The sequence below is a fragment of the Electrona antarctica genome, assembly GCF_951216825.1.
Source record: "Electrona antarctica genome assembly, chromosome: 21".
In the NCBI taxonomy this organism is placed as follows: Eukaryota; Metazoa; Chordata; class Actinopteri; order Myctophiformes; family Myctophidae; genus Electrona; species Electrona antarctica.
The window spans coordinates 2,089,547-2,106,876 of NC_136802.1; the positions used below are offsets into that span (position 1 = coordinate 2,089,547).

At 43.9% G+C, this 17,330-nt stretch overlaps 1 protein-coding gene across 1 annotated transcript in view; it reads right to left on the bottom strand.

Moving 5' to 3' along the window:
• Nucleotides 1-17,330, bottom strand: part of LOC306913791 (low-density lipoprotein receptor-related protein 1-like) — a gene marked incomplete at its 5' end in the record, with an annotated part of 68,331 nt that overhangs the window by 5,778 nt on the left and 45,223 nt on the right. Inside the window, 4 exons of the mRNA XM_079490603.1 lie at nt 11,110-11,203; nt 11,641-11,714; nt 12,089-12,196; nt 14,844-15,024. Of these exons, the coding sequence (XP_079346729.1) occupies nt 11,110-11,203; nt 11,641-11,714; nt 12,089-12,196; nt 14,844-15,024 (457 nt within the window). The remainder of the gene's footprint in view (nt 1-11,109; nt 11,204-11,640; nt 11,715-12,088; nt 12,197-14,843; nt 15,025-17,330) is intronic.

A 17,330-nucleotide genomic window follows, 5' to 3' on the forward strand; every position in this document is an offset into this window, starting at 1 on the left:
TGAGAGAGCATTTCTCTCTGGTAAGAGTTCACAGCTAGCCGGGAAGAATGTTATCTTCAGGTTGCCATAGCAACGCCAGCCTCTGTGCTTTCCCGGTCTATGGCATCAATGACGGAATTAAGGAAGCTGTCCCAATATCAGTCCCATCATCTATGTGCTGGTCCAATCAGCGTTCGACACCTAGTGCCAGCGTGGCATTGCGGAAATTAACTGTGTATTCACCCAATGAAAGTTTATCAACAACTGACGTGATCTACAGTATTAATGCCTGGCACATGATGTGTCCGGGAGAGAGACTACCCTGTGCCCTTTTGGTGGTACAGGGGAGAGTTTTTTGTTATTTGGCTGTGTGGGGATCTGTCCTGTCTCTCTGATCTGAAAATGAATAGACATTAATCATATACTGCTGACTGGACAATCCTTCTTCCTGGTGGTTTCATCTTTTAATTGGGTACAAGGTATTTTTCTAAAAGAGTATTTCCTGCTTAAAGTAATCCTGTTAAAACTAATTGATAACTTGGTCATAGGCTCTCGGCCTGTTGTGGTGCTGAGTATTCATCAGTACTCTTTAAATACTTTCTTAGAAGTATTTTATAGTTATAGCTCTGCGTAGCTCAGTAATTCAGTAGTATACAGTCCTTTTCTATCCTTGGTGAAACATTAATTGTCCCTTTTGCATTTTATATGCAACTAAATGGTTTTATCTTAATTATAAATCCATCAAATTGGTCCATTTCGAACCGTCTTTTTTCTGAGTATAAGTCTAATTTATTTAATTAGCACCTCCGACAAAAAGGAACCATCCCCCCATTTTCATTTTTTTTTCTTCTGCCGGAAGAACAAAGTCCATAGTCATATTTTTGGAGCAGTGCTTTTGTCGACGCATGTTCAGTTCTGGAACCGATCCTCCCCATTTTTGGGAACATACAAGCCGCGGATCTGTGGACGAACGAACGAAGCATGAGTTATACAGCTTGCCTTGGCCGGTCCTCCACAGACCCCTCCTGTCGTCTGTCCGAACGACGGTTCCTCTCCGCTTCGGTGCCCTCTGTCTGGGTCCGGTCTGCCTACGTGATTCTCCCAGCTTGCCTTTCTCAAGTTAAGTAACTTACCTTTCTGTAACTTTTTTTAGATTATACTGTTATTATAATTTATTGCCGTACATTCATGTCTGGGACTTAATCCCTGAACATGTCTCAGTCACATTACTTTTCTCCACTTTTAATGTTCAGGAGGTAGCGCTACGCGGGCGCTACGTCCTAATCCTTTATTTTATCTATCTGCTTCGAATTCTTATCTTTTTATAATATGTTTGCCTTCCTACATGCGGTTATCATTTGTCTTATCCCCCCTTGTGATATATCGCTGTAGGAATCCATAGATGTTACTTCTTTTATAGTCTTCTTTCTCTCAAACCTCGGCCAGGGTGCGAGAGTAGAGTAGGTTCTTTTTATACCATAAAAGGTCTGTGAGCCCTTTCACCATTACATTACACATGATTATTTTTTATCACCCCTTTTTACATTGTTTTTAGAGTGTGTAGGCTCCTTATCTAAGGAATTTAGGGAGGAGAGCAACAGGCTCTCCTTCGTGCGTGTGCGTGCGTGTTAGAACGCATGGCTCCATCTAGCTGTCTCTCTCCTTCTCTCCTCTCTGTCTGTCTGCGTGCGTGTTCGTGCGTAGGTGTGTATATCACTGTCTTGTGTTTGGATGGATGTATGTTGTCCCGTAGAACAGTTATTCTTCTTTTAGGCCTAATAGTTGAATGATGTGGGTGTGTGTGTAGCGTGCCATTCGTTCAATGTCACCTATTTATATTGTACATAATTTTATTTGTATTTAGAGTGACTGAGTGAGTACGTTTGTCCTGTGGGCGGATATGTTGCCCTTGTCTATGTGTGTGCATGCGTTCGTGCGTGTGTCAGTAGCTGAGACAATTACGCACAGGGTGCGTGTGTGCGTGCATATGTGTTTGTCCGTGTTCATGTGTATATGTGTGTGGGTGAAACACCATTTGATTGTTTTTTTTTTTTTTTTTTTAGAGTGTGACAGTACGGGTACTTGCGTATAGCCTCCATTCTAATGATTAGTGATAATATTAGGGATGCGTGACGACTATTTACTATTGATTTATTTATCTGTCAGGCTCCGTGTCCCGCCATTTATCATCATTTCATACACTTTATAATTGCCTAGTGGCTGTGCCATGGTTTTTCAATTTTAGATAGGTCCCCTTCAACATTTAAATGCCCATTATCATGACAATTTATTATTGATTTCAACCAATCCCCTTATTGATTTCATTCATTTATTATTTTGTTATTATTTCATTTCATTTATTTATTTTGAGTGGTGTCAACCATTCTTTCCCAAGACATTTTATTCCCTATTATTATAATACATATTATTTTATTTTTATTTGTACTCTACTCTATTCTTCTCTGCCTGGAACGAGTAACTATAGGCTCCTACAGGTAGAACTTGTGATCTCACAATTTCTTTTTTGGCGTCTTATACGTGACATTAGCTACGTCATTAATAGCGTATTTGATAAGTACATTAGCATACATGTGTTTTTTTAGGAGTGATGACCTAAATTTTGTTTATTTCTGTCCGTGTTTGCAATGCCATGCCATATTATGCATGATAGTCTTAAAGTCCAGTGCAAATACAGGGCAAAATAGACTTGTGCGTTTATTCTGTCATCATCAAGCTGTGTTTCCTGTGTTAACGGATTAATCACTGATATCTTTCTCTCTCTACCTGTCTCTACGTAACCTCCCATTTTACAACTGTGTAAATGCGTACGTAGAATGCTGGGTCTCTATCTTTCTCTGTCTCCCTGTCTACCTACACGCCCTACTTTCACCATAGCTGTGTAACATGCGCGGTTGGTAGAACAGTCATTTTAAAAAAAATTTAAACTATACCCTGTGGATGTTTACCCTGTTGATGAATTGTTTATAAGTATTGTTGTTTCATTTCATTCACCAGTTTGTTTTTCTCTTTCTGTTTTTATCTCACAGATACGGATTTCTGGTGGTTTCGTGGGTGGGAACAAACCCAGGATAGAGGAATCTATAGGTCAACAAAAGTGATGGAGAATAGAGTGAAGGAATGGTGTTGTCGACCTCGAGATTCCTTTCCCTTTGTTTATTAGGGTTTGGCCCCTAGACCCCGAACCACTCAGAGACAGTATTAGGCCCGACCTCCCAGAACAGTAGGCCATCTGCCCATCTGCCCATAGATTTCCCATCGGGAACAAATTAGAATTCCACTCATGTTTCACCATACACATAATTGTTTTATGTTTTTCTTTTCTAAGACACTGTATTTTGCTAAAACGCTGTTACCCCTCCCTACCTAGTATTAGGATTCATTTGATCATTCCTTCTCCCCTCAATTGATTAATATGGTATTTTGACTATTCATTTTCCAGATCCCAGATCTGCTTCATTATATAGATTATGTAAACTGAATTATCCCATCTTTGGACAATCTAAATTTCCTTCCATTAGGATTCATTATCCCACCTCATCATATTTTTATTATTTTAAATTTGATTCATATTTTACCTCTGAATTTGGAATATCCCTCCATTGTAAACATTTAACCTTTATTATCCCCAAACCACCCCTTGACCTTACATTGATATTTAGAATAGGGACATCTTCCCCTTTCATTTCATTTTATTATTTTGTTTTCATCACCTTGAGTTTGACTTGATTAGGCATATATCCTCCCCTGAATAGACTTGATTCTATATTTGGCCTTCATGGTACTAATGGACTCGCCAGGAAGCGACACAACATCATCAATTACCCTGTCCCCCTTTCCAAGCTCTGCTTGGTATAAGAACTGTTAGGGGCATCTCCGGCCGTTTTCTCCCGTTTGAATCACAGAGATCAAGTATCTGTCAATGAGAAAGTATAGGCTGAGATTGTCACCTATGGGTCACCTGTTATGTCACCCATCCTGGGGGGCGGGGCGAAGATTCGGCTCCGACAACGAGCCAAAAGAAGACCATCCAGTGTCTGCTCTGATGAGCTACTAAGAACATTGTCAAACTCTGACACTTTCGACGGCGTAGGAACGCTGCAACATTGCTGAGTTCTTTGAGAACCCCGAAGACCGAAGACATCGAGAGAGAAAAGTCATTCTGTCTCTCTCCCATAGTACCATCTAAATAAGGAGTGATTGTTTGCCTAGTCTTAAGTCAAAACTATTTTTTATTTTTCATTGTTCCTGGTTCCACTGTTTCCATTCTGGTTCTATTCCCCTCCTGATCCTTAATATAGAGTGAATTTTATCTCTCATCTCCCTATTGACCCTTATATTAATTTAATTTAATTCCCTGAAGATTGATTATTGATTATTGATCACATTTGACACTTCATCCACAAAACGTGATGGAGTTGATGGATCTGGTAGATCTGCTACTTTGGTATTTTTGTGGACATGTGTCAAGTGTTCATATTTTGTCATCTTGCCCTTTGACCATCAGTTTTATCATCAGCCTACGGCCTGCTTACTCTGGGTTGCCTGACGCCAAGTTAAGATTTACTGTCTGCCTGTAGCCACCAAAAGTCACCATACTGTAGTGTGCTGTTTTGATTTAGTTTACATGCAGCTGCTTCGATATCAGTGTGGCCTTGAGGCCTAGTGAGTGAGAGAGCATTTCTCTCTGGTAAGAGTTCACAGCTAGCCGGGAAGAATGTTATCTTCAGGTTGCCATAGCAACGCCAGCCTCTGTGCTTTCCCGGTCTATGGCATCAATGACGGAATTAAGGAAGCTGTCCCAATATCAGTCCCATCATCTATGTGCTGGTCCAATCAGCGTGGCATTGCGGAAATTAACTGTGTATTCACCCAATGAAAGTTTATCAACAACTGACGTGATCTACAGTATTAATGCCTGGCACATGATGTGTCCGGGAGAGAGACTACCCTGTGCCCTTTTGGTGGTACAGGGGAGAGTTTTTTGTTATTTGGCTGTGTGGGGATCTGTCCTGTCTCTCTGATCTGAAAATGAATAGACATTAATCATATACTGCTGACTGGACAATCCTTCTTCCTGGTGGTTTCATCTTTTAATTGGGTACAAGGTATTTTTCTAAAAGAGTATTTCCTGCTTAAAGTAATCCTGTTAAAACTAATTGATAACTTGGTCATAGGCTCTCGGCCTGTTGTGGTGCTGAGTATTCATCAGTACTCTTTAAATACTTTCTTAGAAGTATTTTATAGTTATAGCTCTGCGTAGCTCAGTAATTCAGTAGTATACAGTCCTTTTCTATCCTTGGTGAAACATTAATTGTCCCTTTTGCATTTTATATGCAACTAAATGGTTTTATCTTAATTATAAATCCATCACCGTTGCACTGCGATGTCTCTTGACCTGTCTCTATAATCTCTGGGAACCGTTGCACTGCGATGTCTCTTGACCGGTCTCTATAATCTCTGGGAACCGTTAGCCTGGTATCCAGCCTGCTTCGCTACGTTCGGCGGATTTTTTTTTCTCTCTTCGCTTATCAGTCTGGAAAGCCTCCTATCTCCAAGGGAGGCGGGACATGCCAAAAGCTTCGAAACCTAACGTGGCTTCTGATTGGTCTGTGGTGCGGGGCGGGACAAAGCACCAGTGAGACGTCATAGCAAAGCGCAGCTATAAGCCTATAAGCATGGAGGGTGGCGCTGGCTGATGACGTAGGTTGCCTAACGCTACTCTCATTCGTTGGAACAACATCCAATCAGCAACGACGTTGACTACGTAACATATGTAGTTCTAGTGTAGTTCTGCAAAACCTCCCAATGGGAGGCTTTCCAGACTGATAAGCGAAGAGAGAAAAAAAAATCCGCCGAACGTAGCGAAGCAGGCTGGATACCAGGCTAGGGAACCGTTGCACTAACGATGTCTCTTGACCGGTCTCTATAATCTCTGGGAACCGTTGCACTAACGATGTCTCTTGACCGGTCTCTATAATCTCTGAGGAACTGTTGCACTACGCTGTCTCTTGACCGGTCTCTATAATCTCTGAGGAACTGTTGCACTGCGATGTCTCTTGACCTGTCTCTATAATCTCTGAGGAACCGTTGCACTGCGATGTCTCTTGACCGGTCTCTATAATCTCTGAGGAACCGTTGCACTGCGATGTCTCTTGACCTGTCTCTATAATCTCTGGGAACCGTTGCACTGCGATGTCTCTTGACCTGTCTCTATAATCTCTGGGAACGGTTGCACTACGCTGTCTCTTGACCTGTCTCTATAATCTCTGGGAACCGTTGCACTGAACTGTCTCTTGACCTGTCTCTATAATCTCTGGGAACCGTTGCACTGCGATGTCTCTTGACCTGTCTCTATAATCTCTGGGAACCGTTGCACTGCGATGTCTCTTGACCTGTCTCTATAATCTCTGGGAACCGTTGCACTAACGATGTCTCTTGACCTGTCTCTATAATCTCTGGGGAACCGTTGCACTGCGATGTCTCTTGACCTGTCTCTATAATCCCTGGGAACCGTTGCACTAACGATGTCTCTTGACCTGTCTCTATAATCCCTGGGAACCGTTGCACTGAACTGTCTCTTGACCTGTCTCTATAATCTCTGCTAGACATTTACTTATTTAGGTTTTTTTTACGTTACATGTTAGCTTCTTTTTTTTTATTTTTTATCCCACGATTTTGTAACCCATTTTTCACCCCTGTGTCAATGATCTAATGTGATCCTGGGCTCTACACACCCTCCGCCAACCTAGTCCCCATATATGGGGGACATGGGGAGAGCAACGAACTTGAACTCATGCTTCCTTCATGCCTGAGTGTCCAAGTTGCTCCTTTACACCTGACAGGGGGGAGTTTCCCTGGTTGGACGTAGCGCCTGGAAGGAACACGTTATTCCAACCAGTTCCTTTCCCCTCCATCAGGCGCCCCGGCTGGCCAGGGGGAGGTAGTTTTAGAGACCAGGATTACTGCATGTTTTTGTGAGGGTACCTAGGGGACACGGGGAGAACATGCAAACTCCGCACAGAAAGGCCCTTTCGCCAACCCCGCCTCGGGTATGGGCACCGATGACGCGGAGGAGGAGACACGCCGCCAGCACCCACAGTGTCCCCAGCGGGAATCGAACCCAGGACCTTCTAGCTGTGAGGCGACAGCACTACCGACTGTGCCACCGTGCCCCTGACATGTTAGCCTCTTGAAGAAGAATGCTGTCGCAGTGTCTGTCCCTCTACAGCAGTGGTTCTCAACCAGTGGTCCGGGGACCACCATGTGGTCCTTGAGGGGGTTCCAGGTGGTCCCGAGCTAAATGTAGGAGAGTTGGTAACCAAATGGACCCTTATAGATCTTTAACTCTTGAGAGCATAAAATTAAAACAAATGGACCCGTACGGGTCCATTTGGTTTCATTTTATGCTCTCATCTGCATTACTTAATTTACAAGAAGTCTACATGATTGGAGAATAATTGTTATTGTGATCGAACGACAACAACATATTCTTTAGTTTTGGGTCTGAGAGGCTAATTGTCATCAAACGGTGGTTCCGTGGCTCAAATGCCGAATAAATAATGGACCTTAAAAATGAAAAGGGTTGAAAATCACAGCTCTATCTGACAGACACTACTGACACAAACCACAGACACACAATACAGCACAATGATGAGTATGTCTTAAATGCCCAAACCGCAATGCAACTCACTGAGTTGCATTGGTGTGGTGTGACACGCTGACACACAGGGCTCTTTTAAAGGGGCATTCCACTCATTTTCAACATTTTACTATGTCATTAATGTACCTCAGAGCTGTTGTGTGGAAATAATAAAAAAGTTCCACCATGCTGTGTTTCCAAGAACTAGAGGTCTGAAAAAAATCATTAACATGGTGAAACACATCTTGATGATGTCATCAAGATGTGTTTCACCATGTTAATGATTTTTTTCATAATTACAGTTCTATTGAAACACAACATGGGGGGACTTTTTTATTATTTCCACACAACAGCTCTGAGGTACATTAATGACATAGTAAAATGTTGAAAATGGGTGGTTTTCCCCTTTAACCCATTTAGGCCTGACGTCGAAATTTAAAAAAAAAGTCTAAATCCTGACAGTTTTCTGAAATACCAGTACCTATGTTATTCAGTGGTGCTCAACATTTCATGTCAAGGACCCCAGAAACTATATGTAATTGGCTGCCGACCACCATCTGAAAATATGTCGTTCCAGGGACCTCCTCCCAGAAGCAAAGATTTGAGTTGAAAACGTTCACTCGTGAAATACATTTTCACGATTTATCAAAAATGGCAGACCTACAAGCTCGTAGCGAGTGGCGCGCTATGAGCTCGTAGATCTGCTATTTTTCAATAGCAAAATTATAACATAATGTTTAAAACACCAAAATGGGTTAATCTGCGTCAGACTAAAGTGTACATAACTCAAAGCTAGGAGCGCAATAATATCCTTTATTCTTTGCTGTATGGCCGCAACACTCGGTGAAAATGTGAGAATTTACGGCAGTGTTGCGACAATACGACAAAGGGACAGAGCGCGCTCTGAGGGGTAGGCGGAGCCACGGCTCAATGAGGGGGCGGAGCAACATTGACCACAGGACTATATATATAAATAAATACCACACCACAACCAAGACTCATGACTGAGAGAGGAGAGGAGAGGAGGGGAGGGGAAGAGGAGAGGAGGGGAGGGGAGGGGAGGGGAGGGGAGAGGAGGGGAGGTGACTGCGTTGCCCTAGCAACCGTTACCGCGAGTGTCTGGAGCAGGGCCGGGAGGGGAGGAGAGGAGAGGAGAGGAGAGGAATTAATTTATACTGGAGAGGAGAGGAGAGGAGAGGAGAGGAGAGGAGAGGAGAGGAGAGGAGAGGAGAGGATGTATAGGTGAATGCGTTGCCCTGTCAACCGTTACCGCGAGTGTCTGGAGCAGGGCCGGCCGCTAGACCTGAGGAGAGACGGTTATATGGAGGAAAGAGCAGACGGTTATGTGACCGCTTCTGACCGAGGAGAAGTCATCGAATATTTTAGTTTTTTTCATGTCATCAGTGATGTAATGGGTCCCGGGATGCACAGGTGGTCATTCAAATGAGTCCCAAAAAATTCTTATGAGTCCCAAAAAAAATCACACCTGTGTGAAGTGAGTGGTGCAACTCCGTGAGGGGGGGCCCCAGGGGGCCGGGCCGGTTCCGGCGTGCCGCGCCGCGCCGCGTCCGAAACGGTTGAGAAATGACAGAGTTACCGTGTGGCGGTCCCTCTACTGTACCCTCTACTGTACTGTACTGTACGTGCGTGTTTGTGTGTGCGTTAGGTTGCGCACAGATGGTGAAAAACAACCATGCTCTTTTTGTGCTCATACCCAGACACCCAGACACACACATAGCTCCGTAAGGGAGTGGTTGCACCACTCAAAAATAATAATAATAAAACATTTTTTATTTTGTATTAAAAAGATATATATATAAAAATATAAAATAGGCCTATACAGTATATGTTTTTATGTAGGCTAATAGTATTAGCAAGCACAACTCAGTAAGAAATAATAGTGGGCAACAGTGGATTTAACATAGATTAATATACCAATCAAAAGTTGTTTAAAGTTGCAATTATTGTACTTAGCAGAAAAGGAAAATAGGCTTGCCATTGTGGATGTAAAATTATTTCTTTGGAAAATTGGAACTTAGAAGTCACTTGAGTCCCTGTCTACAGGGAAGAATGGCCTGCCCTACACAGTACACACGCATACACACAAGACAAGAGACAAAAGAGAAGCGTGTATACAGCTGCCATTAATAGTGCCGTTGATTGCCAAGTCAAGTCAAATCAGGGACCAGGGTCAGGGTCAACAAGGCTCGTTAACCAGCTGATTCATATTTGCGTTGAAAGCGCATCCAAGAGTATATAGGGGATCCACCGAGCTCAAAGCATGTTGGAGTGACAAGCTAGCGGAGCAACACACTAAAATCGGTCGTGGATTTATTTTGGCCGGTCAATTTGAGATGAAAAGGTTAGTACTAGCAGACCTGTATATGTATAACGATCAATATTATTCCAGAGTGGTCCAAGAAATAAGTTTAAGACGATCGAGGGCTCATCATGTCGTCTCTCTCTCTCTCTCTGTGTGTGTGTGTGTGTGTGGGGGGGGGGGGGGGGGGGGGGGGGGGGGGACAGTGTGTGACCGAAAGAGTGCTAGACTTCCACGTAGAACAGTGTGTGACCGAAAGAGTGCTAGACTTCCACGTAGAACAGTGTGTGACCGAGAGAGTGCCATAGTATTCAGTGCAGCCAGGATAAAGTTGCGTCCTATGGATGCAGAGGTTTTTGGTTTAATGCGTCCCATAACTATAAAGTGCGTTTTGGGACGCAAAACGCACCCTATTTTCATCACTGTGTCATGTGAAAGCAGGGAATCACAGCTTCAAATTGACATGTTGGTTGTTCAGTTTGACCCGATCCGATTAAAACACCACAAGCGTAATGTCGGGAGACCGTATCGTTATTGTCGTCCGAAGTTAGTGGGAGGGGCCATCCCAAATTAGAATCACGTGTCGCGGGTGGGTTAATCAACCCAGAGCCAAAAGCAATTCCATTTTCCTCCATAGGGGGCGCCGCAAATGCCAGAAATGTAGCCGTTTGTTGCAGAAAAAAGATTTTTCCCTCCGAATAACTTCCACATGATCGCAGGGGTGGCGTGACATTGTAATTGGCTAGCAAAAATAGTGGGAGGGGCCTATGTAAGCGATTGCGGCAACCACACTTTGCAATTTTCCCAAAATTGTGACGTTTCTAGTTTCAGACATGCTCTAGTATGTGAAGAGTCTGCCTGTGCTATCAACTCATTTTGGATAAAAATAAAAATCAGTTTTTCTCCTCTCTTGCTGCCATGACTGTCTCTGAATCAAAAAGAGTCACACGCACGCACGCACGCACGCACGCACACACACACACACACACACACACACACACACACACACACACACACACACACACACACACACACACACACACACACACACACACACACACACACACACACACACACACACACACACACACACACACACACACACACACACACACACACACACACGCACGCACAGTGTTGGTAGACTCACCCACTCATCCTCTTGCGGTACCAGAACAACGCTCCTCCAGCCAACAGAACCAGCAGCAGTAGGATGAGCACCGGGATCACTATGGAGGCAGTGTCTACACGCATGCACACGGACGCACGCACACACGCACACGCACGCACATACGCACATACGCACACACGCAAGCACACACACGGATACCAAGGTTATTATTACTAATAATAATAATAATAATCTTTATTGTCCCTAAGGATATTCATGACAATAAATACTAGAACCCAAAAATGTTTTTTTTTTACATTTTAGCCCCTCCCCCTTTAGCCCCTCCCCCTTTAGCCTCTCCTATGTCCAGCTTTGAGGGTCTGTGTAAACACAAACATTAAAGACAAAAGTGTGTAAACACAAACATTGGGGACAAGAGTGAGGACGCAAATTGTGATTGGCCAGAATGAGATGACGTGTGACAATTTTTCCAAAACTACTAGATCTACAAGCTCGTGCGAGCTTGTAGATCTGCTATTCTTCGAATCAGGTGATTGTTACTGTACTCACGTCCTCCTGACCCTGTGGGGTCACTGGGAGTGGCCTCTACTTCACAGCGATGCCCCGCCCACCCTGACGAACACCTGTCCGAACACGCACACGCACACAGGCACGCGCGCACACGCACACGCACACACACACACACACACACACAGAATCAGAACAGGATTACAGCCAGGTGTGTTACAGGTGAAATTCGTTTTTGTGCAACAAGCTCCATTGTTTTCGATTGTTTTACACCATAAGTGGTTCAAAACCTCACATTGATGCATATGGCCCCCATATAGGCTACCGCCCCTTGTTTATCATTATTACTTTACTAACATCTCTGACATATTACAATATATACACACACATACATCCAATCTGAGAGATATATATATATATATATATATATATATATATATATATAAAATGTGCTCATCAGTAGCAAATATATAATGTCTTTTTACTTTACCTGCATTGTGGGAGCTGTGTGAGGGGGTTGACAGAACACTGTCCGTTGGCACAGTACTCGTTAGAGTCACACGTGTAACAGCTGGGCTGCACTCTGCCGTTCGGGCAACTGTTGAGAGACACAGAGACAGTTCACATGTTAGACAAACCTGTGTTTGTGTGTGTGTGTGTGTGTGTGTGTGTGTGTGTGTGCGTGCGTGCGTGCCTCACGGCGCCGCCGAAAAATCCGTCCCCCCCGTCCCCCTAGGGACCACACAGCCAACTCAAGGTACGGCCACGGAGCCGACTTGGGGACCCAACGCAGCTCCTCCAAGGAAAACAAACAAATGAACGGAGCTGAACGTGAATCCCCCCCACCGCCCACCTCTTTTTTCCCCTCACTGTATATGTTTCTTTTCCCTTTTTACCTCCTTTATGATGAATTCCTGTTCTGTCTATAGAAGTGTCTATTTGTACGTCTCTAAATGTTTTGATGATTTGAACATGGTGGACCCTATTGGAAACAAGTGTAATGCTTAAGTGGGTCATCCACTCACAGTTAACAGCCTTTGTATTGAGTTTGTGCTTGAAATGTACTGTAATTCTGCAAACTATTAATAAATTCTTCAATCAATCAATCAAAATCACATACTAACTACATATATACACAGTGGCGCAACTCTCACGGCGCCGCCGAAAAATCCGTCCCCCCCGTCCCCCTAGGGGAGGGGGGGATGGGGGGCCGGGGGGGATGCGGGGCTGGGGGGGTCAAACCACCAAAACGTGGGGTTATGGTTAGGGTTTGGGGTCGGTCTACAGAGAGGTTGTTCCAGTGCCTCAATGCACATACAAAACTGCGTTTTGGCACAGTTATTATTATTATTATTATGAATTACCTGGCTAGGCGGCTGGCTGTGATTCCTCCTCCTCCCATGTGTCTCAAAACGTAAAAGTTTAACCACATTAATAGCAGCGCCTCGAACATGGTCAAAACTCACTGACCATGAAATGAAATGATTACTATATTTACCCAGGGTATCTGGGCTAAGCTCAAGAACTTGTTTCCAGCCAGGCCCTGCTCATAGAACACATTTCATCGTAGTGGTTCAATGCCTTGTTCAAGGGCACTTCAGCGGTGGTAATTTTAACGTGTCGGACCGCTGATTCGAACTGGCGACCTTCCGGTATCAAGACCGCTCCGCTATCCGTTCGGCCACCGCTGCCACAAACCATCTGTAAAGTAGCCTATAAATGTACAACACCAACGGAGAGGGTTCGCATGTTTGTGTGTAGTTAGTTTTGTGCTGCAAAACCCATGCACCTCAGAGAGAGAAAAGGAAGAAAAAAGCTTACCGGTGGTGTTGACAGTTGTGGAGCTTTTATTAGCAACGCGTCGACCTCCTCCTTTCCCCATAAATCCAAAAATAGTGTAATAATAATAATATAATTCCCAAAGTGGGGTCCAGGGACCCCCAGGGGTCCTTGAGCGAGTTCCAGGGGGTACCCATGGCTACATGATAGTTATGGCATGTCATGTGGACACTGAGTCTCAGAGTTAAATTAACATTGATTTTACATTATTATCAATTGGAGTCCCACAGGTAGAAATGGCAGAATGTCCGTAGCCTAACGGCATTACTGCTCGTCAAACTGGGGGTCCTTGAAATTAAACGGGTTGAGAATCACTGCTAGAGCTGTATAAATCTTCTCTTATGGGGTCCCTGGCATATCTCTTCAAATGGGGGTCCGCGGGATAATAAGTGTCCATTTGGGGGTCCTTGACACGAAAAAGTTTGGCAACCACTGTACTAGACGATAAAGTATATGATCCATTCATCTCACGTGTTAAGCGTAAACAAGTCAAAAACAGTGCGTGACACCAAAAGTGGTGACCTATTGAATCCTGTTCCTGTATTATTAGAATCATTACGCAATCACCACAGAGTGCAAAGAACAATGGGTCACTGATGGCGGTGTAACAACTTCCAAACAGCCGGGCGAACGGAAGAAAGGCAGAACGGGCCAAACCATTTTGGTATTTACACGGGGGTGGACCAAATACATCCTTCAAAATATATCGCGTTTATGAACGCACGATTTATTAAGTATTACTCCTAAGATAACTTTGGAGCCAGGGGGGGACATGTGACGTTGCAGGGGACCCCCAACTCATTTGGGGGGGACCAATGTGACGTTGGCAGGGGACGTGACCCCCCCGTCCCCCACCCAATTGCGCCCCTGGTTCCACATAATGTTTTTTTCAGACCACATGGAATGTTAGGAAAAGTGCCCCATCTGGTGATCAGCAGAGGTACTACAGTACAAATGCAGCCGTTTCATTGTGCACTCACATGAGTGTTGTTTTTGTCGACCAAGACTAAATGTGTTGACAATTTCGTCAACAAATAAAAACTAGACTAAAATGTTAGGAAGGGACTATATGGACAAGAGGTCCAGTATGAGTCATTTTACACTTGGTTGCATGCTGACAATAGCAGAAAATAGCAGATCTACAAGCTCACAACGCGCCGCGCTGCGACACGTTGTGAGCATGTAGATCTGCTATTTTCCGCAACTGTAAAACCAGTCAAGTCCCGCCAAAATACATTTTAGTCAACTGTAGATTTAGTCGGCTAAAACTAGACTAACACTAAAGCATTCCAGGTGACTAAAATGTGACCAAAACTAAATTAAAACTATATTCCAAAGACGTGTGACTAAAACTAAAATCAAAACAAATTGCTGTGAAAACCAGCCAACACTGGGCTCAGACTCACATGCAGGTGACCTCCCCCGTGGGAGAGACGTTGGTGGGGATGCACTTCCCGTCGCGGCAGTAGTGACACTTGTCCACCTCGCAGCGGCTGCCCATGTATTGAGGAGGGCAGCGGCACTGCTTACTGCCGTCTGGGCTCTGGAGGCACGTCCCCTTGTTGTGGCAGTGGCCCTCACAGCTGCCTGCTCAGAAAGAAAAGCAAAGCAAAGTTCTTTGTTTACCCAGGGTGAATTGGACTAAGCTCGAGATGCTTGTTTACAGCCAGACCCTGCTCATAGAACATTTCATGGTAGGGGTTCAATGCCTTGCTCAAGGGCACTTCAGCGGTGGTAATTTTAACGTGCCGGTCCGGGGATTCGAACTGGCGACCTTCCGATAATATAAGACCGCTCCGCAAACCGTTCTACCACCGCTGCCCCTAACACGCACACACGCACACAAACACGCTTGTATTACTATACAAACTATTTTGGTCGCATCACAATTTACGGTACACCTAATTAGACGTAATAAGGTGTAACTAGAAAGGTCGCAATTTTAAAAAATTGCAAAGTGTGGTTGCCGCAGTGGCTTACATATGCCCCTCCCACTGATATTGCCAGCCAATTACAATGTCACGTCACCCCTGCGATCATGTGTAAGTAATTCGGAGGGGATTTATCCCCCAAAAATAATGTTTTTGCACCATACGGTGACACTTTTTGGCATTTGCGGCGCCCCCTATGGATGAAAATAGAATTGCTTTTGGAACTTGGTTGATTGAACCACCCGCGACATGTGATTACAATTTGGGATGGATGGGACATTCTGTTCGCGATTTATGGCATTTTTTGTAAAATAGGCCCCTCCTACTATCTTCGGACGACGATTACGGCCGAACGACACGCACTACCAAAATTCTGCAGTTGGTGTTGTAATCGGATGGGTCCGGAGATCATGTGTGCTGATTTTTGTGAGATTTGGACAAAATCTGTAGGAGGAGGAGCCAAAAGTGTGTTTTGGAGAAAATTCAAAATGGCGGAAAATCTATCATGACGCAAATGGGCGTGGCCTATATGGGGAGATGCGTCATGACCCAAGGAAGCCAGGGAAATAATAATTTAGATTTTACGACCTACGGTTCAAGAGTTATAAGCCAAAACGTAAAGTGGGCTGTTATAGCGCCACCATGAGGCCGACCGATAACATTATACGTTGATTAATTTTAGTAATTATTATGAACCTACCCTCCAAGTTTTGTAACTATAGTGCTTACAGTCTCTGAGGAAAAAATACTTGAATGTGAGAAAATGCGAATAATCGCATTTTCCCATTCATGTCAATGGGGAAATTCTATTCACTAATAAATTCATATCAATTAAACTATACAACATTTCTCTTAAAAAAATACAAGCACATCCTTCCCGATGAAGCCGGTCAATTTGAGATATGGCTCAAGTGCGTACAGTCAAAACAGTGGGTGGAGTAGTGCGTCAAAAAAAAGGTTACTCCAGTAAAAAGAAACTAGAAAGGTCGCAATTTTAAAAAATTGCAAAGTGTGGTTGCCGCAGTGGCTTACATATGCCCCTCCCACTGATATTGCCAGCCAATTGCAATGTCGCGTCACCCCTGCGATCATGCGTAAGTAATTCGGAGGGGATTTATCCCCCCAAAAATCATGTTTTTGCGACAAACGGTTACATTTCTCGCATTTGCGGCGCCCCCTATGAATGAAAATAGAATTGCTTTTGGTACTTGGTTGATTGAACCACCCGCGACATGTGATTCAAATTTGGGATGGATCGGACATTTCGTTCGTGATTTATGGCATTTTTTGTGATATAGGCCCCTCCCACTAACTCCGGACGACGATTACGGCCGAACGATACGCACTACCAAAATTCTGCAGTTGGTGTTTTAATCGGATGGGTCCCGAGATCATGTGTGCCGATTTTTGTGAGATTTGGACGACATATGTAGGAGGAGGAGCCAAAAGTGTGTTTTGGAGAAAATTCAAAATGGCGGAAAATCTATCATGACGCAAATGGGCGTGGCCTATATGGGGAGATGCGTCATGACCCAAGGAATCCAGGGAAAAAATTATTTTGATTGTACGACCTACGGTTCAAGAGTTATAAGCCAAAACGTAAAGTGGGCTGTTATAGCGCCACCATGAGGCCGACCGATAATATTATAAGTTAATTAATTTTAGTAATTATTATGAACCTCCCCTCCAAGTTTTGTAACTATAGCCCTTACAGTCTCTGAGGAAAAAATACTTGAATGTTATTTTTCGCACTTTCCCATTCATGTCAATGGGGAAATTTAAATCACTAATAAATTCATATCAATTAAACTATACAACATTTCTCTTAACAAAATACAAGCTATCGATTCCCGATTTTTCCGGTCAATTTGACATATGGCTCAAGTGCGTACAGTCAAAACTGTGGGAGGAGTAGTAGTTTGAAATTTAGGGTTACTATAGAAAGAATAATAAAGTGTTACG